This window comes from Pleurodeles waltl, chromosome 4_1 (assembly GCF_031143425.1).
Source record: "Pleurodeles waltl isolate 20211129_DDA chromosome 4_1, aPleWal1.hap1.20221129, whole genome shotgun sequence".
NCBI lineage: Eukaryota > Metazoa > Chordata > Amphibia > Caudata > Salamandridae > Pleurodeles > Pleurodeles waltl.
The window spans coordinates 314,157,443-314,179,836 of NC_090442.1; the positions used below are offsets into that span (position 1 = coordinate 314,157,443).

The 22,394-nt window shown below is 41.3% G+C and overlaps 1 protein-coding gene across 4 annotated transcripts in view; it reads right to left on the bottom strand.

Moving 5' to 3' along the window:
- RMND1 (required for meiotic nuclear division 1 homolog) overlaps nucleotides 1–22,394 on the bottom strand; it is a 221,251-nt gene that overhangs the window by 16,770 nt on the left and 182,087 nt on the right. For all 4 annotated transcript variants that reach the window (XM_069228413.1, XM_069228415.1, XM_069228417.1 and 1 more), the window contains one exon: nucleotides 12,179–12,295. In XM_069228413.1, coding sequence (XP_069084514.1) covers nucleotides 12,179–12,295 — 117 coding nt within the window. The remainder of the gene's footprint in view (nucleotides 1–12,178; nucleotides 12,296–22,394) is intronic.

Here is a 22,394-nt window from a genome sequence, read left to right on the forward strand (position 1 = left end):
TTCCAAGTGTTTAGTTTTAAAAAAGTGCATCTTTGCTAGGTTCCCAAGGTACCAGCTGACCTAAGGCCCAAAATCCACATTTAACCATACGGCAAAAAGCGCCATTTCATAGTGGAAGAACTGTGATGTGTAAGTGTACCATTTTGGGGTCTTTCCTGTAGTGGGCACTAGCCTCACCCACACAAGTGTGTTGCCATTTTTATCAGGAGACTTTAGTAATGCTAAGTGGTAGGAAATCTGTGGATCCTGCATCACAGTAATGTGAGGCAACTGTGTGTGTGTTTTAGTCAAAGTTTAAGTTTGCTAAGGTTTTGGGGTAAGAAAACCTGTTGGGAGCCACACAAGTTGCCCCCACCCTGGATTCCCCTATGGTCTAGTTTTCAAAAATGTACAGGCGTGCTAGGTTTCCCTAAGTGCCTGCTGAGCTAAGGCCCACAATCCACAACTACACACACTAACAAAAAGGGTCAATTTTCAGTGGAAAAAACGTGTTGTGTCCATGTTGTGTTTAGGGCCCTTTCCCTCTGCAGGCACTAACCCTACCCATAACAAGTGAGGTACCATTTGTATCAGGAGACATGTGGGAATACAGAATGGTAGAATATTTGTTATTACCAATTGCATTTCTCTGCATGAACCAATAAATCCCACACATCCCAACAACCAGAAGGGTCTACTGAATGTAATGGTATATTGCTTTTGTAAACTGGCCATAGTGACACAAATGGCAGTTTTTCCCTACTCATTATCATTTTTATTTATTTTAACAGTAGTTTCCTTGGGAGAACCTGGAGGGATCTACACAAATGACCCCCTGTTGAATTTAGAATTTTGACTACTTTTCAGAAATCCATAGCTTTCCCGGATCACCTATGGAATTAACCATCATTTTAATAACAAACTAGAAGTAGATGAAAGCACAAAAATTAGCAAAAATGGGTTACCTGTTCGAGAAATATCAAAACTGTCATAAAACTTTTTTTATTTTTTTATTCAACTCTGCATGTTTTTGAAAGCCAGGAAAAGGGTGACTTTAGAACAGCAAACATTTTGCTTATACCATTTTTAGGAGGAAAAAAAACAAAAAACTTTTTGGAGAACACTTTTTTTCTATTTTTCTATATTTTGCCTATTTTCGCAGTCCCCCGCCAGGGAAAACCACACTCCCCAAGATGTTGAAAAAACTGATGCAAATTTGGCACAGGGACCTTATGTGGGGAAAAAAAGTTATGGAGGCCTAATTATGAACTACCCCAAATATCCCAAAAAGTGCTTAGCATTATAGGGGGAAAAGGCCTAGGAGCAAAAAGGTTAAAAGTGGTGCTTGGAATGAGCGAAGATGCTGGTTCGGAATATATGATTTTATTTTATCTCAGCTACAGACTGGCCCTTGCTTATGAAACACAGGATGAATTATATACAAATGGTCTTCAACAGAATCTGTCTGATAACAGGAAGCCAATGGAGGTCGACAGTACTGAAGACACATAGCCCTAGCACAGTACAAGCTGCCAGATGGCCAGAAAAACTGTTTTGTCTGTAGTTCAATGGTTGAAAGAAATGTTTTCTTCAGAAGATCTGGATGGAAAAAATAGGGGAAGGAATACATAATCCCATTAAGATGGGGCTTCAAAAACTGTCTGCTGTCAATTGTGACATTCAAGTTCCTTACTACAGAAACTTGAAAGGAAGAACCCAACGGTAAAGGCCACAATTCCAATGACCAGGTGTCCAGTAGGTATCCAAAGATAAGAATTTCAGTCTTGTCCATATTTAGTTGCCATGCATTGTCTGCCATCCATAAAGCAATAGGTGATAGGCAAGACTTGAATTTAGCTTTAGTGTGACATGGGTATCACAGTGATATACAGAGAATAAACATAACCCTTTCCATACCCATACATTATCAAGTAAAAGTAAAAACAAAGACCAAAACAGAACCAAAATGTATGTCCAGGGAAAACCATAGCCCATTCCATATTAGCGCGACAGAGAAGCAAAGTCCACAACAAAAGGTTTGTTGTACATGATTGCACTTCAGAGCTACAACAGCTAGGCTAATGATAGCTGTGACTCGTCCAGAGTGTGTCATGTTGTCCTGGCGTTGCCTGCTCTACGGGCATCGTTATGGAAGGAATCTATTTTGTAAAATCGTTTAAACCTTTTTTCTCGGAGGCTGTAGGCAATGGGTTTGTTTGAATTCTCTAAATCTCAAATTCTTAGGGAAGACCCGGAAAAGGTTCAGGTGTTGGTCGTCTTATTTTTAAAATTCCAGCAGTAGAGTGTCAGCAGTCTATAGGGAGCAGCTACCTCCTGAAATCAAGCTTTTTTGAGTAAGGTACTTTGGTGAGTCCTGGTGCATGGCATTGTGTGTCAGGCATTCTATCTTCAGGCGGATCCTGGCTTCAAATGGGAGTCAGTGGAGAAACTTGAGAAATTGTATAATATGATTGAAAGGTTTTCTTCTAGTAATCAATGTTGTTGTGGCAATTAGGGTCAGATTCAGGAGTGGTATTCATGATTTTGGTAATCCCATTGGTGGTGCAGTGACATAGTTGAGCCTGGATACGACTAGGAACTGAACTGTGATTTTAAAATCTGGAGGGAAGATGAACGGTTTTACCTTCTTGGAGAAAGTGAGTTGGAGAACTGTACTGCATGTGGCTGTGCTGATATGTTCTTGCAAGTTAAGGTTTTTGTCCATGGCTATCTCCAAGGATGTTGCTGACTCGAGAAAGCTTTGTCTCCCTGCCACGATTTCTGCATTTTCTTGGGGTGTGTAGATGAAAAATATTGCTTGAAGGATTTCACTCTGAATTTGCTGGTCTATGCACACCTCTAGGTGTCTTGGAATTCAGTCTTATTCTTGACTGGATGCCTACATAGACCCTTCAGTGAGACAGTCCGAGATTTTGCTTCAGTTTATAGAAGAGTATGGCAGCCGTATTCTGGGCCTATCAACTGAATATATTAAATCCAAGAGTAATCTAGGGCCAGATGTATGAAACTTTTTTGCACTCGCAAACGGTGCGAATCGCAAATTCGATGCATGAAAGGCATTCGCAGACCAAACTTAAGAAATCGCAAAAATTGCGATTTTTTGCGTTGCGACCTGGTTTTGCGAGTCGCAATTTGCGATTCGCAAAATCCACATCACAAGGAGATGCAGCAAAAAATTGCAAATTGCGATTTTTTGCAGAATGGCAATTTGCATATGCAAAATACCATGAAAAGAAACCAGGTGGTAACCTGGTGCAAAATGTTTAAATGCATTTTTAAATTGTACATGTAAAGCGCACATGCCTTTTTGGCATGTGTGAACCTTACAAGTCCCCCAAAAATGTTTTGGGGTGCAGCAGAGGGGGCCTTAGGCCCCCAGCACCCTGGGATTTTGCATTTCCAAAATTGCGATTTCTGGTTCAGAAATCTCAATTTTGGAAATGCAAAAAAATCGCAGATATGGCCAACAGGCCCATAGCTGAGAATGGGGCCGGTATTGCAATTTGTGATTCGGTAATCGCATTTGCGATTTTTAAGAAATCGCTATTACCGAATCGCAAATGTGATACATGGCACTTTGCGAGTCGGAAATAGCGATTTCTTAAAAATCGCTAATTCCGAAGCGCAAAGGGCCGTGATGATACATCTGGCCCCTAGTCCCGATGAAACTTATGCACTGACTGGCAGAAGGGGTAGAAAAGACCAGCATTTAATTTGAACAGGTGGGGACCACCAGCACTTATATTTAGTGACTGGCACATATTTTTCAGCATCAGATATTTACAGACAAGTTTAAATGCATCAGGGACCCACCACTGCCTGCTTCTGCAACCATGACTAGGTCTGACCCAGTTCCATGACATCAGATGAACCCAGATTAATAGGGCAGAGCAGCTGGTTGTGTTAAAACGTGCATGAAGTTTTAAAGTAGGCATTTTTAGGTTTGAGGGTGGGCATGGGTTTTGGGGTGCTAGTGGTATTTTTAGGTTTTAGGGTGGGAATACGTTTTGGGGTGGTAAGGGCATTTTTAGGTCTTAGGGTGTGTATGGGTTTTAGGGTGGTTGAGGCATTTTTAGGTTTTAGGTTGGGTGTGGGTTTTGGGTAGTAAGGGCATTTTTAGGATGGGTATGGGTTTTGAGTTGGTAAGGGCATTTTTAGGGCATTTTAGGTTTTAGGGTGGGCATGGATTTTGGGGTGGTAAGGGTATTTTTAGGTTTTAGGATGGACATGGGTTTTGGGATAGTAAGGGTATTTTTAGGTTTTAGGGTGGGTATGGGTTTTGGGGTGGTAAGGGCATTTTTAGGTTTTAGGGTGGGTATGGGTTTTGGGCGGAAAGGGCATTTGTAGGTTTTAGGGTAGTTATGGGTTTTGGGGTGGTAAGGGCATTTTTTGTATTATAGAGTGGGTATGGGTTTTTGGGTGTGAAGGATATTTTTAGGTTTTAGGGTGGGTATGGGATTTGGGGTGGTAAGTGGTGCTTATGTTTTAGAGTGGGGATGGGTTTTGGGGTGGTAAGGTCATTTTTAGGGTAGGTAGGTTTTTGGGTGTGTGTGTGTGTGTATATATATATATATATGGAAAATGTCACTTACCCAGTGTACATCTGTTTGTGGCATGTTCCGCTGCAGATTCACATGCTATGCACAGGTCCTGCCATCTAGTGTTGAGCTCGGAGTGTTACAAGTTGTTTTTCGTCGAAGAAGTCTTTTCGAGTCACAGGACCTAGTGACTCCTCCTTTTCGGCTCCATTGCGCATGGGCATCGACTCCATCTTAGATTGTTTTACCACAGAGGGTAAGGTAGGAGTGATAGAGTATAAAGAAAGAGATGTCCATACAATGGAATAAAGATTTATATACATATGTACAAATTTTAAATGTAACTTAAACGGCCACAGGCTCCCGGGGAGGAGGGAGGGCGCATGTGAATCTGCAGCGGAACATGCCACGAACAGATGTACACTGGGTAAGTGACATTTCCCGTTCAAGGGCATGTGTAGCTGCAGATACACATGCTATGCATAGACTACAAAGCAAGCAATTCTCCTCCCCTAAGCGGTGGTCAGCCTTTAGGAGTTGAAGTTGTTTGAAATAGTATTCTTAGTATAGCCTGTCCTACTGTGGCCTGTTGTGTTGCTAACACATCTACACAGTAATGCTTGGTAAATGTATGAGGTGTTGACCAAGTGGCTGCTTTGCAGATTTCTGCCATTGGTATATTTCCTAGAAATGCCATTGTTGCTCCTTTTTTCCTAGTGGAATGCGCTTTTGGAGTAATTAACAGCTGTCTTTTAGCCTTTAGATAGCAAGTTTGGATACATTTTACTATCCATCTGGCTATGCCTTGTTTTGATATAGGATTACCAGTATGGGTTTTTTGGAATACGACGAACAACTGTTTAGTTTTCCTAAATGATTTTGTTCTGTCAATGTAATACATTAAAGCTCTCTTAATATCTAATGTATGTAGTGCTCTTTCTGCCACTGAGTCTGGCTGTGGGAAGAAGACTGGAAGTTCCACTGTTTGATTTAAATGAAACGGTGAGATGACTTTTGGTAGAAATTTAGGGTTTGTGCAAAGTACAACCTTATGTTTGTGTACTTGTATAAAGGGTTGTTCAATAGTGAATGCTTGTATTTCACTAACTCTCCGTAATGAAGTGATTGCCACTAGAAATGCTACTTTCCAAGTTAGGAATTGAATCTGACATGAGTGCATGGGTTCAAACGGTGGACCCATGAGTCGTGTGAATGCAATGTTAAGATTCCATGAGGGTACTGGTGGCGTTCTTTGAGGTATGATTCATTTTAGTCCCTCCATGAAAGCTTTGATGACTGGCACCCTAAATAGAGATTTGGTTTGTTTATTTTGCAAATAGGCAGAAAGTGCTGTGAGATATATCTTGATGGATGAAAAAGCTAAATTTGCTTTTTGTAGGTGGAGTAAATAACTTACAATGTCTTGTATGGTTGCGTCTAATGGTGTTATGTGTTTTGCTTGACAGTAGAAAACAAATCTTTTCCATTTGTTAGCATAACACTGCCTGGTGGTAGGTTTTCTTGCCTGTTTAACCACTTCCATACATTCTGGTGAAAGATTTCAGGAGCCAGATTGAGCATCGCTGGATTGGGGTGTCTGATCTGTTGTTTGTTTTGTGTAAACAGGTCTGGTCTGTTTGGGAGTTTGATGTGTGGTACTACTGACAGGTCTAGCAATGTGGTGTACCATGGTTGACGTGCCCACGTTGGTGCTATAAGGAAAAGTTTGAGTTTGTTTTGACGCAGTTTGTTGACCAAAAATGGAATGAGCGGGAGAGGGGGAAAAGCATAAGCAAATATCCCTGACCAGTTGATCCACAGAGCATTGCCCTTGGATAGAGGGTGTGGGTACCTGGACGCGAAGTTTTGGCATTTTGCGTTGTGGTTGTTGGCGAACAGATCTATGTCTGATGTCCTCCACTGACGAAAGAATTTGTGAAGTACTTGGGGGTGAATTTCCCACTCGTGGGTTTGTTGGTGATCTCGACTGAGGTCGACTGCCAATTGATTGTGAATTCCTGGAATGTATTGAGCTACCAGGTGTATGTTGTTGTGAATTGCCCAATGCCAAATTTTTTGTGCTAGAAGACAAAGTTGTGATGAGTGGGTTCCTCCCTGTTTATTTAGGTAGTACATTGTTGTCATATTGTCTGTTCTGACAAGAATGTGTTTGTGAGCAAGAAGAGGCTGAAAGGCTCTTAGTGCTAGGGACACTGGTAGCAGTTCTAAGTGATTTATGTGAAATTGTTTCTGTTTGTTATCCCATTGTCCCTGAATATTGTGATTGTTGAGGTGTGCCCCCATCCAATCATTGATGCATCTGTTGTGAGAATGGCGTGAGGCACAGGGTCTTCAAATGGCTGCCCTTTATTTAAATTGGTGGGATTCCACCACTGAAGCGAAATGTGTGCTTGGCGGTCTATCAACACTAGATCTTGGAGATGACCATGTGCCTGCGACCATTGTTTTGCGAGGCACTGTTGTAAGGGCCGCATGTGTAACCTTGCGTTTGGGACAATGGCGATGCATGATGCCATCATACCCAACAGTTTCATGACAAAGCAGACAGTGTAGTGTTGGTTTGGCTGAATTTTTGGCAGTATGGTGTGAAACGATTGCACTCTTTGTGGGCTTGGGCTTGCAAGCACTTTTTGGGTGTTTAATGTAGCCCCTAAGTACTGCTGAATTTGTGATGGTTGCAGGTGTGACTTTTGGTAATTTATTGAGAACCCTAGTGTGTGTAGGGTGTTTATTACATAACATGTGTGATGTTGGCACTGTTGTTGAGTGTTGGCTTTTATTAGCCAATCGTCGAGATATGGGAATACATTCATTTGTTGTCTCCTTATGTATGCTGCGACTACGGCAAGGCATTTTGTAAAGACTCTGGGAGCTGTTGTTATCCCGAAGGGTAATACTTTGAACTGGTAATGTTTTCCTTGTATAACAAATCTGAGATATTTTCTGTGAGCTGGATGGATGGGTATGTGAAAATACGCATCTTTTAGATCCAGTGTTGCCATAAATTCTTCCTGTTGTAGCAGTGGGACTACATCTTGTAGCGTTACCATGTGAAAGTGTTCTGATCGGATGTAGAGGTTGAGAGACCTGAGATCTAATATTGGTCTTAATGTTTTGTCCTTTTTGGGAATAAGGAAGTATAGGGAGTAAACCCCTGTTCCTTTTTGATGATGCAGCACAAGTTCTATGGCTTGTTTGAGTAATAGTGCCTGCACTTCTGTTTGCAACATTGCAAGATGTTGCGATGAAAGTTTGTGCGTTTTTGGGGGAATGTCTGGAGGAATTTGTGTGAACTCTATGCAGTAACCATGTTGGATAATGGATAGTACCCATGTGTCTGTTGTGATGTTTAACCATTGGTTGTGGAACTTTTGTAGTCTTCCTCCCACAGGGGAAGTGTGGTGAGGTAAGGTGGTGGTCAAGTCACTGTTTGTTATTAGTGGCTTGTTTTGAGGATTGGTATTTTCCTCTAGATTTGGGGAACTGTCCTCTGTAGGATCCCCGAAATCCCCCTCTCTGATATTGTGTCTGGTAGGAGGGCCTGGCTTGTGAGGTGGATGGCTCGGAAGGTTGTGTCCTGAAGCCTCCCCTATATTGAGGCTTTCGAAATGAGCCTCTGTATTGGGATGGGAAGAATAAAGCGCTCCCATCGCTCTGGCAGTGTCGGCGTCTTTTTTCATTTTGTCTATGGCTGTGTCAACCTGTGTGCCAAATAATTGTTGCTGATTAAAAGGCATGTTGAGGATGGCTTGTTGGAATTCAGGTTTAAAACCGGATGACCTGAGCCATGCATGTTGCCTAATGGTGACAGCTGTATTTATAGTCCTTGCGGCTGTATCTGCGGAGTCTAGCGCCGATCTTATTTGATTATTCGTAATTGCCTGTCCCTCTTCTACTACCTGCTGGGCTCTCTTGTGTTGGTCCTTGGGGAAATACTGAATAATGGCCTTCATCTCATCCCAGTAGGGCTTGCGAATTAGCTATGCGCCACTGATTAGCTGCCTGTGACGCCACCCTTTTCCCTGCAGCATCAAATTTTTTGCTATCTTTATCTGGAGGGGGTGCATCTCCAGAGGACTGTGAGTTAGGCCTTTTTCTTGCTGCGCTGACCACTACTGGTTCTGGGGGCAGCTGTTGTGTGATACAAATGGGGTCAGAGGGTGGTGGCTTGTACTTTTTCTCTACCCTTGGGGTTATAGCCCTTCCTTTAACCGGTTCTTGGAATATTTGCTGCGCATGTTTGAGCATACCGGGGAGCATGGGTAGGCTTTGGTATGTTGCATGAGTTGAGGACAATGTATTGAACAAGAAGTCGTCCTCTAGAGGTTGTGTGTGCATGGTCATGTTGTGAAAAGCCACTGCCCTAGCTAGAACCTGTGTATATGGAGGTGCTATCCTCAGGTGGCGATGGCCTAGATGGGTAGCACTCTGGACTATTGTCTGAGACTGGGTCATCATAGAGATCCCATGGATCTGTGTCATGTTGTGACTGCATAGTGTGTGATAGAGACTGTGCAGTGGGTGTAGCAGGCGGGAAGACAGTTAGTTGAGGAGACTGAGGAGGAGACTGGTGAGGAGAAAACTGGGGAGGCAGAGATTTCTCTCTTGACACTTTAGCCATTGGCTGATCAATGTCCAAACGTCCATGGAAGGCCAGTTTTCTTTTTGTTCTCAGAGGAGGTGCTGTGAGGATCTTGCCAGTATCAATGTGGATTTGTGTCCCGGCCTGTTTTTCATCAAAATCCTCAATTTGTTGCAATTTCTCATCAAATCTATGGATTTCTTTTAGTTGTTTCGAAAGTCCATGCTCCTCTGTATAGCTTTGTTTCTTCGGCTCCGAAGCTGGTTTATTCAGCACCGATGGGCCTGGAGTAGTTGTTGGCCTCGGTTCCGAAAGTGACTTTCTGGGTTTCGACTCGATGGGTCGGTGTCGTATGATTTCGGAGCCTGTGCCTCGGCTCGAGTCCGATGGCTTTGTTACTGGCGTGGCCTTTTTCGGTGCCGAGGATGTTACTTGGTCACCGGTCGCTTTTTTACGGGTAGAGCCATGGCCTTCTGGCAGTGGCATCCCAGAGGCCTTGTGTTTGGGCTTGGTTTGGGTCGGGGCAAGCGTACTCACGTGCTGGCCGACTGTTAGTGGTCGGTCGATGTCAGACTCTTGTTCGGAATCGGATCCCCAAACGTAGACAGCGGTGTGAATCATTTCCTCCTCTTCTGCGTCGAGGCGTTCAGTGCTTCTGGACGCCATCTCTAACCTTTGAGCTCTTCGGTCTCTTAAAGTCTTTTTTGAATGGAAGGATTTACAGGCTTTGCAGGTATCCTATCGATGATCCGGAGACAAACACAGGTTACAAACCAGATGTTGATCTGTGTAGGGATACTTGGCGTGGCACCGAGGGCAGAATCTAAACGGGGTCCGGTCCATGAGGCTTCAACTATACTTTTGGTCGGGCTGACCAGGCCTAAGTTGGGTGCGGGTGCCCCGAAGGCCAATCAAAGATGTGTATCCGCCGGTTCCGAGGTCTCGATGCTGGATGAGACGCGATCGAAAACAATACTGACAAATTTAGAGTGTTTGTAAGATTTTCTGACTCGAACAAGCGGAGTGAAGAGGAACATGTCCGAACCCGATGGCGGAAAGAAAACAATCTAAGATGGAGTCGATGCCCATGCACAATGGAGCCGAAAAGGAGGAGTCACTCGGTCCTATGACTCAAAAAGACTCCTTCGAAGAAAAACAACTTGTAACACTCCGAGCCCAACACTAGATGGCAGGACCTGTGCATAGCATGTGTAGCTGCAGCTACACATGCCATCGAACATATATATATATATATATATTTATATATATAGATATATAGATATATATAAATATATATATATAAACTTATGTTATACTTACCACTACTTTTTACCATGCATATGCCTTTACCAACTATGCCTGTACTACAAAATTTTCGTGGTAAAGACATGCGTGGTAAAAGCATATGCGTGGTAAAAACATTTTGTGGTAAGTGCATGCATGGTAATGATCATGCATTGTACGTATTGCGTTGTAAAGGCATGCGTTGTAAGTGCATGCGTTGTTCCACCATGTCTCCACTATAAAAGATGAGTGAGGTTTTCCACCCTAACATTTGTTTGAAAATAATGAAAAAAACACTGACTCAAACTTATCTGCATGTAATAGTCACTTTAAGGCAGCTGTAACACTCTAAAATTCTTAAACAGCACTCCCATGATGACATAGATTATGTCTTTTGGAAGTGCTTTCCTAAGATACCAAACTATTTCACTTTGGTCAGTTGAAGATTGTACAATTAATTTTACAAGGAAAAGAATAGGATGGAAATGTACTTACATCTTGCACAAACTCCCATAAATACTTTAGTGAAGCTATACAGCTCCGAACGTATCACACTTCAGTGAGACTAAAGCATTTGCATACATTTCCCGTGTTGATTTAGAATTTATGGCATATTGCCGGGTCACAGCTAAACAGAAGAATCTTTTCAGCATGGCTCAATGTCTTGAGTTAAAATCTAACCCTCATTAAACAGAGCACTTCTGGCCAACACCTCCCTGCATTTGTGAAGCAGTCAAACACTCAGGTGCATGCACTGGTCACAGAGAAACGCAGTTGCCACGGAGCAGTCTCAGAGCAGGAACAGAGTCTTGACCGGCGAGCAGTACCAGTCCATAACAGTGTTATGGTTGGCGTTCAAGACCTACGATTGTAACGCATTGGGCATTCGAAGCAGAATCTGTCAAAGTGAGGCATATGCACATTGATGAAGATGACAGGCGGATGTTTGGGGACTCCGTAAAAATGAAATCTGATACCTTGAAAGAAAAAGGTATATTTTGTTTCATCTGTAAAATTGAGTTTGATTGTTCAAATCAAAAGCGTATTTCAAAGGAAAATGTTTATGTTCAGCAACAGATAGTCTGATGATGACAAAAAGTTGCATTTTCAAAACACATTTAAAGCTGCTGGTTGCTTGAAATGTTTGGGTGTTCACTAATTATGATCCTGCTTAAGGTAGCCACTGGTGTAATGTTAACAGATGTAGTCCCTATTTTACATTGATAAAGTTTGCTATTAGGTTGGGGGGGGGGGGGGGAGATTTCCTTGACAAGAAGTAGCTCTCACTATTGCAGGAGACCCCTGCAATACAGCATGTAAAAAGGATACTGCAAGTTACCTCAGTGAAATTATTAGGAAAGTTGATTTTCGGGTTCTTCCTCTATATGGGCTCAGAACTCTTTAGTGACTTGCAATATCCTTAATATGTGCAGCAGTGAATACTCTAGACCTAAACACGTGATGGAACAGAGTGGATCAGACACACTGACGAAAACTACGGCAACATACAGAGCAAATTTGAAAAAAAATTGGGGTGTGACGAAGGCAAGTCTTAGATTGGGGCTACATCACATCAAAAACAAAGAATGGTGGTGACAAATCGCAAAGAGTGGCAGGTTCAATGCTTATGTGATGTGAGACGATAGGTGCCCTAAACATCAGAGGAAAGAGTCACTGATGAAGGTACAACGAAAAAATAAGAACCAGTGAAGGAAAGATATATACTACTGAAAACTATGCGAGCGCACAATACCTCAATCGTGATGAGAATGACGATCATCCACTCGAGACGCAATGCATGTTTCTCATTCAGGTGATTACGCATCATATCAGTCAACTCCATGCAGTGCTGAAGTTTTTCATTCATCACCTGTAACAGAAATGTTTGCAAAAATAATATCCAGTGCCATTCATAACCTCTGTGTTTATCACGCATCGAGTTGTAACTGTGAAGGGGGACTGTGCAGGGGAACATAGTTACTTTGGTCTTCTTTTACAATTAGCACATCTCTTCTGTATTTAGGTTTATTCACACAATAGCATTACTTGCCTAATACAGTAAAAATGGATACAAAATGTGACACACTGGAACATGCAATTTACTTGGAGTTAAAATCCAACTTCAAGAAGAAAACATTTTGCCAGGAACAATAAAGCAGAAATCTGATTAGCAATGCAAAAACACACTTTTAGATCTAGACAACTCAGAAATCTGGCACCAGCATAAGAACTGGTCAGTCACCGTGGATGTTGAAAATTAAATATGCTCAGCCCTCAAGGCAGATATTTTACTACATGGATCACTTATCTGTAGTGTGTGTTTCTGGAATCTGCATGCTGTAGCAGGTGTATTATTCTGGCATAGTGTTACAATGCCATTCGCAATTGCAAAGCACTTGCAGAAACTCCAACCTCATTCTAGAGGGTGCTTCCAGATTATAGAGATGGGGCCCTGCAGGGAACAGTAGTGTTCCATCTCTGTATCTGCATTTATAAAGTGCTATTATTGTGGCACATGCCTCTCGAAAGGATTGGAACTGCATTGTTTCAAAAAGGTGATACATTGCAAAAGTAGCATCAGTGGAGCAACTGAAATGTGGAAAAGCCAAATTTCAAGAGTCCTGTCTGGGTGCTCTGTATCCAGTGTTCTCTTGATCCACTTAAGGCAACATGACCCTAATAATACACGACTATCTGAACTTTCGTCTGCTTATATTCAGTGGGTTTTAGCACTGTCAGTCCAATAAATGAACTGGGATGTTTATCTAGTCTCTAGTCTCCTGTGAGGTTGCCATCCTAAGGATCTTGTGTGTGCACCATTATTGTCCCGTGGCTCATCTTTTATACTATAGCCTTTGGAATTTGGACCCCTAAGCAATAAAGATGGCATTGGTGCTCGCTAAGATTAACTAGGGTGGAAGACCTGGGTGATGGACTTTTTAAAGGGAAAGATCTTATGCTGTGGAAAGCAGTTCAAGTTCTGCCTCCTGTAGCTCAACATCCTTAGTTTCAAATATGGAATACCAGAAATATCAATGCTTCATTTTTTCTTCTCCCTACCCTTCCACTATCTATTCCAACATTCAGGCTGCCTTCTATCGTCTGGTGACCGCTTCATAACCATTACAACACCGAGATGATAGCTCAGCAACACTACAGAAACTGGGAAGCTTCTCTTGAGCCCAAATGTAACGGGCACTTACCTAAATGGGACCAAAAGCTATAATCCTGGCCCTCTGATATACCTCTGTAAAAAAAAGTGTTGTCCAGAGATTTTCTTTTTTGATTTGTGTTTTTGGATCATTAGAGAAGTAATTTAGCTTGGGTAGGCATTGGTGATCTGGACCACATGTTTCTGGACAACATTTTTAAAATGGCGGATGTGTTGCAGTGATTATGTAATATTTCAGGAACCATGAGAACTATATACTTCATTTTGGTGTAAAAATTGATTTTGGGGGTCTAGGAGTCATATAGAGACAGAAAATAACTCCTAAGAGCAACCTTGCTGCCATTTTCTAAAATGGCAGCTATAATAGAGGAATTATATATGTATATAGAAATGAAACAAATAATGTTTTTTAAACCTTTTATGTATACACCAAACACTCTTTATGATCTGAATATGAAAAAAATAATGTTTATCACTCCTGTTCTAGACACATTTTCATAGTTCACTTTGTTTATTTGTTTTGGCATTCGGTCGTGGTACATTTGCAGAATACTGAACATTTGAGAAGAGCATTTCGGCAGGGAGATCTTTTTGTAGCACAGGATTTGCAAGTACATGTAAGTTCTGCGGCTAGTGGCTTTTGATATTTTTTAGATTTTAGCACCCCATAAATATTTTCCCAACCAAATTCACATGGATCTTTCTCTTCACTTGCATAATCAAAAACCTTTATACATCTTCTGATCAAGTAGAACGCTCTTTTAATGTGTCCATGCACAGAATATGACGTCAGTTGAAGGTCACTTCGCAGGATTGATCTCTTGAACTCACTGTACCGAAGATCGTTGAATGTGTGACAATCAGAACTCCTTTTCCACACATGCACAAGTAATTTTTCTGTGTCCTTAAAGTCACATTCTTTTTCTGTCTCTGCAAATCCTTTTAGAAACTTCACAGGTTCAGCAGTTAAAGCTCCTAACTTTGCTTCAATGTTGCTCAAAGTGTCATCACCCGTAAGAATATATGCCTTGATAAGAATACTGGGCATCTCTGGGCATACCTGTACAGAATATGAAGCACGATTAACTGTTTTTTCTCGTGTGTTCCGTAACATATCCATAACTCTGACAATGCTTGACATATGAACAATGCAACAAATCTAAGTAGCACAATAATACCATCTGTGCCATTTGACAGTACAATGACTCGATTGGAATCATTTCTAACAGCCCACTCAACATGTGGCACAACATGAAGGTCAGCTTCTTCTAATTTGCTGTTAAGTTCTTGAACAATATGGCCTATACCTTTTGAATCTCTCTCTGCAGGTACTAAATCCTCATTGACAATCATTTCAATTGCCCTAATTGAATATTCAGTGTTCACTAAAGCATCAGCAATGTTTTGGTGAGTTAACACCTTCAAGTTCATCTTGTTCGATGTTTATGACCAGTATTTATCACGTTGCATAGGTATATTTGTCACATTTCTGATGCAGGCAAGGTCAATTATTCCACTTGCAGACATTCGTCTGATTTACTCACATTCTTTGACAGATAGTTCAAGCTAAATGTCAAAGACAATGTCCAGTTCTTGCAAGGTGCACACTGACTTTGATATCTGTAGAACAGCCAGAACAACCTCTCTGAAGTTTGGATGAAATCTTGACCATTTGCAATTGTGACATGGTCCACAACAACAGCAGTTTTCAATGAAAACAACCTTTTCGAATTGAATTTCTTCAGGTGAAAGTGTTTTTTCGCACTCTTGTATGAGTTTTTGCTTCACTGGTTTGGTCACTGGATCTCCATCGAATAATGTATTTTTTGGAAAAAGATCATGGGACAAAATATCCTTGATAAATTCTCTTTCTGTTACTACATCCATCTCTCTATGTGCTTGTAACCTGTTTTGTATTGGCTGGTTGAACAAAACTCTTACTATGGCAATTAAAGCACAGAAGTTTAGCATTAGTGATTATGTCAAACCGCTTTTTCTCTTTCAATACAAATCTCCCCTGCTTCAGCTCTTCATATAGTTTCGATCCATGTTCCAGGACATCTAGTAGACGTGTCTTTATACCATTATTCACATATCGTTTGGTTACGAAGTTCTGTAGTTGCACAGGCTCAGTCATTTCAAAGGGGTTTTCTTACTGTTGCATGAAATGAAGAAGGCTGTCAACATGTTTACTAAATCATTCCCCTCTCTTTTCCACAGTTCGTGGTGAGGAATAGTTTCACGATGGTCCATTCAATTTGAATTTATCATCTCTATGAAAGCACTGCAAATGGAAATGGCTTCTTGGTAAACTATCTGCTTTTGAGTGACATATTCACTTTTTATTGTCTGACCAGCAATTCCCTTGGAGCTTTTCTGTGATCTCTGGATTGTCTGTTCCAGTTTCAGATATGTGGCCACAGAATTGAAACTTTCCTATGTTTCTTTCACCACAAAATCCCTTTGGATTTATTTTCTGTAGAGGTATGGTTTTTCTACCTCTAGCTTCCTTACTCTTTCCAAATTCCAGGACCCATATCTCACGTAATTCATGCAATAAAATTCACATAGCACAGTAATCAGTGACTTCACAGTCTTCACATGCAGCTCCCAATCACCTTCCCGAGTTGCATGCACCAAGTTTTTCACTAGAGCTATCATGTGCAAAAAGATTCCCCAGTACTTGCAAAGTTCTGATTTTATTTCACATTCTTTGACAAACTCTATGGGCTTGGTTTTCCGGTTTTCTGATGTTGAACTGAGTGTACTGAACATTGCCTGGCTTTGTATTATGTCTTTTGAATGAAGTGCACCTGTTCCTTGTTCACCTCTGAGATAAGATATGCAAAACCTAATTTGGCATCATTGTTCCAGAAATATTTCCAACACAAAGTTTCTATGGATTCAGATACGATGACCATACCATGTAACAAACAAACTTAATGAGTTCAGCTTAATAATGACTGGACAGTTTTGCTTCCAAAGATGTCAACCTCAATAAGTGCATTGTCTATGCCACATCCACGGAGATACATTCCTGCACACTGTAACACAACTTTTGTCATGTGTAATACATCCATCCTTGGATAAAGATCATCAAATTCTACTGAATTGCTCATAATAATGTCAACTACAATACGGAAAACACCTTCATCGCAGAAAATTGGCAGGATAAGCTGATCTTAAAGCTGAACACGAACATTTTGGAATTTCTTTAAAGCTGTGTATACTGTTGCATAGTTTGTGACTGGAGATAGTATTACTGGTAAAAACCCAACCTTCTTCTGTGGGACAGTATTCTGGGCGATCAAAGCATGAATTCTAGCCCATGGATGAACTGGCTTTTCTTCATCCTTCAGTCCGCACCGAATAAGCGATATGATACATTCAGTTAAATCAGTTTTGCAGACCGCAGCATCAGGTAGAAGAAGTTCAATGTCCTCGGCAACTTTGAAACTTTCTGGTAGACTGAGACGTGTGGATGGCTTGTAGTGATTTTGCACACATTGGCAAGGTAGTGGTATGTTTGCAGCTTTGTTTGTTTATGCCTGCAGCTAACACAGTTTGTTTTCCAGGCGTTACATCATTGGTACAGTCTTGCAAAAGAACCATGGCAGTAGCATGTGTGTTGGATGTTCCAGACAAAGAAGAGCTGTCTTCAAAATCAAAATTATCAAGATTAACAATTGTAAATCTTTTCCTGGCAAAGTGACTTGGAAGTGGTGTGCTGTTGGATTCACAAGATTTTACAGCATGAGCTGCTAACAAATTCCTGCTCTGTAATATGTCATTATAACTTGCTGATACACTATACCTATTCATTGAAGTGATTAGCTCTCTACTTTTGCACTTGCCATAGATTTCGTGGGCAGTCATCATGTGTAGCAGAGTTTTCTTTTTGCTGTGATGTAATTCATAAAACTTGTTTTGGAAAAGACAGTCCATTTGCACAGCTTAAGCCTGTCGGTTCATGGGATTGTTTTCCACTTCTTTGGTTATGACTTCAGAGCAATCATCAATATTGTTGGCTTCTGTTCCGAACTCAAGAACTTTAGTTTGTAGCACTTTTGGCTTGTCAATATTAAGCAATTATGTAAAAAAAATTAAGACAACATCAGGCGTTCTTGTTGACCTCCATGGTTTGCATAGCTCTGGGGCATCACAAAATCTGTCAGTAAGGCCAAAATCTAAATCTTTCACAATGTTTCTTAAAACAGTTCCTGCTGATTTTACTGCATCCTGTGATCTTATTTTGGCAGCAAGATCTTCAGGAGTCAAATCAGCTGAGAACACCATAAGTGGCTCAGTCTTTTTGTTAGACTGACAAAAAACGAATTCTGTCATTGTACATTCTCATCAGAAAAATCTTAATTTCATTATAATGGATCAATACAGTTTAATCAATTTTGACCATTATTTCTCTGATCTCGGAGTGTGAACCCATAGCCAGCATTCAAGAGTGGCTTTAAAACTTTATTTGATTTTTCAAGAGTACAAACTTAACTAGAACCTGGCGGTTACACTGCTGCTGCGAGCTCATTGTACATTCATATTTTTTAATGTATGCATGCATGCAGTTCGGCTGGGCATACAAATACGTTGCAAATACTTTGACCTTGCTGTTAAGATCAGCTACTCAGCTGAAAACGTCATCTTGAAAGAAACTAGCTGCAGATTAAAACAGGTTTGCCCTTTGAGACTCACATACTCTGTACTTTGTTCTTTCATTAATCTCTTTTGCCCTTCTTCTGGCTAAACCATAGATAACACATTGAAGATCTCTGCTTTCTGATCAGTTGTTGGCAATGCATGAGGGGTAGCCATCGATCTTCTAAGTGGATATGCATTGTGTTTGGTCGTCGATGCTTTCTCCAAAGACTTGGATTCTTCTTGTGATTCACTGGTTTCTGCTATATTTTGACCAATTCTTTCCAGGATTTATTTCCATTGTATACGACTTGTAGCACTTGTTACAATGATAAAGTATTTGATCCTTATCACACATCAGTTTTTAATCTTTTGTGAACTTCTTTCCGTATTTCTGCTGCATTTCAAACTCTCTTCTGTCAAGCCACAATTGATGTAAGCTTTTCTTTTGGATTAGTTTGGCATATCACACATTTTTCTTTGTTGAAGGAGTCCTCAAATTTTGTAGTTAGCAACACTCTGTCAGGAAGTAAAGGTCCTCTGCTACCACTTGCTTTGCTCATGTTTACAAATTGGAATCAATAGAAAACCTGAAACAAAACCAATATGAAAATAAATTGCCCATATGAAGGCTAAAACACATCATTATCGAGCTGCCATTTTGGAAAATGGTGGAAGGGTTGCTCTGAGGAATTATTTTCTGTCTCTTTAAGACTAATTGACCCTCAAAACCTATGTTTTGTCAGCAAAATGAAGTATATAGGTATCATGGTTCCTGAAATATTACATCATCACTGCAACACAGCCGTCATTTTAAAAAATGTCGTCCAAAAATAAATAAAAATCGGCCCGGATTAGCAATGTCTGCCCACGCTAACTTACTTCTCTAATGATACAAAAAAACACAAATCAAAAATGAAAATCTCTGGACAATTTTTTTTTTTTTTTTTTACAAAGGTACATCAAGGGGCCAGGACTACTAGGGCCGGGCTGCAAAGTACAGGCAACCTTGGCAAAATGTTGAAATCAACACCATGGCAGTGAATGTACAGCGTGAGTTTGACTCTGTTCTTTGAGTTTGTTAGGGGGTCCTTCCGCCAAAGACAATTTTAGAAAATGAGGCACAAACAATGCAAGCTACAACACAGTTTTCCAAATATATATATAAAGTGCTTCTAGGGCTGGATTATAATAGGCCAACCAAGCCCCTTTCTCGAAACCCACCAGAGAAATGACAAAATGCCCATATGTCCATTTCCTCCCTGCTACTAGACTCTGCTATTAGACCTTGGACCTGAAACAGACAATACATTCCCTATCTCCTATTGTTGGCATGTTTCAATCCACAGTCTATGTGATGTTAGAGCATGTTAATGGTTTATCCAGGACATAATACAAATGTTATCAACTCAGTTACGTTATGCTACTTTAAAAATATGAAATTATATATACAGTTTCAAAGTGTTAGGGATGGAGAGGACTTAAATGTAAGAGTATCCATGTTTAGAATACCAATAAGGTTAAAGTAGGCTCTCATTTAAGTAAAGATACAACCGTTGCAATTTGAACATGTTTACACCACCAATGCTAGAACAAGAATGCTAGTAAGCACTCCCAATTTGTTCATGAAAGATAGTCAGAAACATATATTTATATTAGTGAAGGTAAGATAGAGTATGTCAAAAGCATATATGTGAAAAAGATACCTGAACTAAATGTCAATCGACACACTAAGATAAATGCTATTTACCATTGAGGTTCCTTGAATTTTAGGACCCCAGGTGCCAAATTGCTATTTTATGCTGTTTGAGACTCGGCAATCTCAGATGACTCTAAATGCTGAGCGAAAATGTTAAGTTCAGCAGTGGCTTCTTGTATGGGCTGAGCAACAAATTCAGGAGCATGCACTACAAAGATTGTCTGGGCTGTGCTGGTGCCACTAGGAGAAGGGTCGTGGATAGCTGCATGATTTTCCTCACCACATTTGAAATCAGTAGGAGAGGGGAAATATCATAAGTAAATATCCCAGACCAGTGCCTTCTTAGTGCATAGTTCATGGACCTGCAAAGTTTTGGCATTTTGGGCTTTTGGGTGTGATGAATAGGTCGATAGTTGGGTTTGACAGAAGGATTTGTGGGTTCGGTTCCCATTTGTGGACGTGTTGATGCGTCTGGCGTAGCAGATCTGCAAAATTATTGTCCACACCCAGCAAATGCTCCCCGAACAGGTGGATGTTGTTGTGAATAGTCTGATGCTAACTCTCCTGTCCTAGTGCAGGCAGCTGAGGGTAGTGGGTGTCCCAGTTACTGGATGTAGTACATGTCTGTCATGTTGTTCTGCTTTATGAGGGCTGTTTTACCCCAGACAAGCTGGAGAAATGTTGTTAGTGCTAGATGGATGGCCAAGAGTTCCAGGTAGTTGATGTGACAGCTCTTGTATTGTGGGGTTCAGGTGTCCTGGAAAGTCATGTGCTGACAGTGAGCTGACCACTTAATAAGTGATGTGTGCATAGTAATTAACACCTGCGGAAAGGAGTGGAGGAAAGGCCTACAGAGCAAAATATTGTTACTGTTCCACTGTGGGAGAGCATGGTAAGTTTTGGCTTTCACCAACACTAGGTCATCCTAATGACTTTCTACTTGTGACTATTGCTTTGTGAGGCACTCTTGAAGTGGGAACACTTGCAGGCTGGCATTCAGCTCTATAACCATGCAATAAGTTATTGTCACCAACAACATTATTACTGTCCTTACAGTAAGAGGACATCTTGTCTAAAACAAGAGGCAGCAGCTTTTAGAATGACTAAGGACGTGGGGTTGAGGCAGAATATTTGATCATGTGGAACTCTAATCAATACCACTGCTGTACTACAGAGAGTGCCCATCTGTCCTAGGCAATTGCCTTCCACTGGGGATGAAAAACCTAATTCTGCTCCCCCTGGAGAGCCAAAGCTTTGAGGGTGAGGTGACCCGATTGGAGCTGCCTCGGCCGTTATCTACATAGGAACCCTATGGAAAGGCTTTGGAGGGCTGCATATATTGAAAAGGGTGCTGCTGGTGTTGGCTGCCCTGCTTTTGGGTGGATAATGGTGCCTCGAATATGCCTCTGGGTTGCAGCTTGCAAAAGGTGGATCTTGGTGTAAAGGACTGCATCCTTCAACATGGCAATGTCTGTGCCCTTTTTGATTTTTTTTCTAGAATCTCATCAACCTGAGCACCGAAGAGAAGCACCCCATCAAAATGCATATTAATAAGATGTTGTTGCACCTCAGGCCTAAAACCTAAGATCCAGGCACCTCAGGCTTGAAACCTGAGATCAAAAGCCAAGCGTGGTGATGTAGGAGGATGCTGGTGATAATACCTATGGAAGAAGTGCCTGCAGCATCCAGGGCATATCTAATGTTCATATTAGATAAAATGTGTACTCTGTCACCAGCTCCTCATCTCTCTGTGTGCCTCTAGGAGATAGTTAATGAGTTTTCCATTTCCTCCCTGTGGTGTCTCTGTCTATCTCATAAGGGAGAGAGCAGGTCAACAGAAATTGCTATGCAAATTAGGTATGGAAGCCTCCACTGCTACATGCTTCCCAGTATGATCAATCTGTTTGCTCTCTTTGTAGGGCAGAAGGGCATCACTTTTTGCTTGCACGGAGGCACATTTGCTTGCCATGTGTACAACAGGTTTGAAGTTTTTCTCCACCCTTGGGGTGATGAACTTGGCCTCAGACTACTCGAAATTATAGGTTGATGAGAAGGTACTGCACCAATTTCTTGTCTTTGAGATAGTTTCTATGAGGAAATCTGTTGTCCTGTGCAATGTGCTTGATAAGCAGTGGTGTCATCATGTGGGGTGCATTTAGTGGGATACAGGTTCAGGTCAGGTTTATGGATAGGATCCATGGGATCCACACTGTAATCCTCACAAGGGTCACCCCCTTCCTTGGACACTAAGAGCTCAAAGAAAGGACTCTCAGTGTGGTAAGGACTACATTGATTTAAATCTGTACAGGCAGATTCAGGAGGGTATTGTGGAGAGTGTGAGGCATACAAGGATGTTGTAATGGGAGTCGTGAAGGAGAATCCCTAGGAGCACGGGGAGGTGGTGGTAGGATCGTGCCAGTGCCCTTAACACTTCTGGGCTCTGGAGGTGTA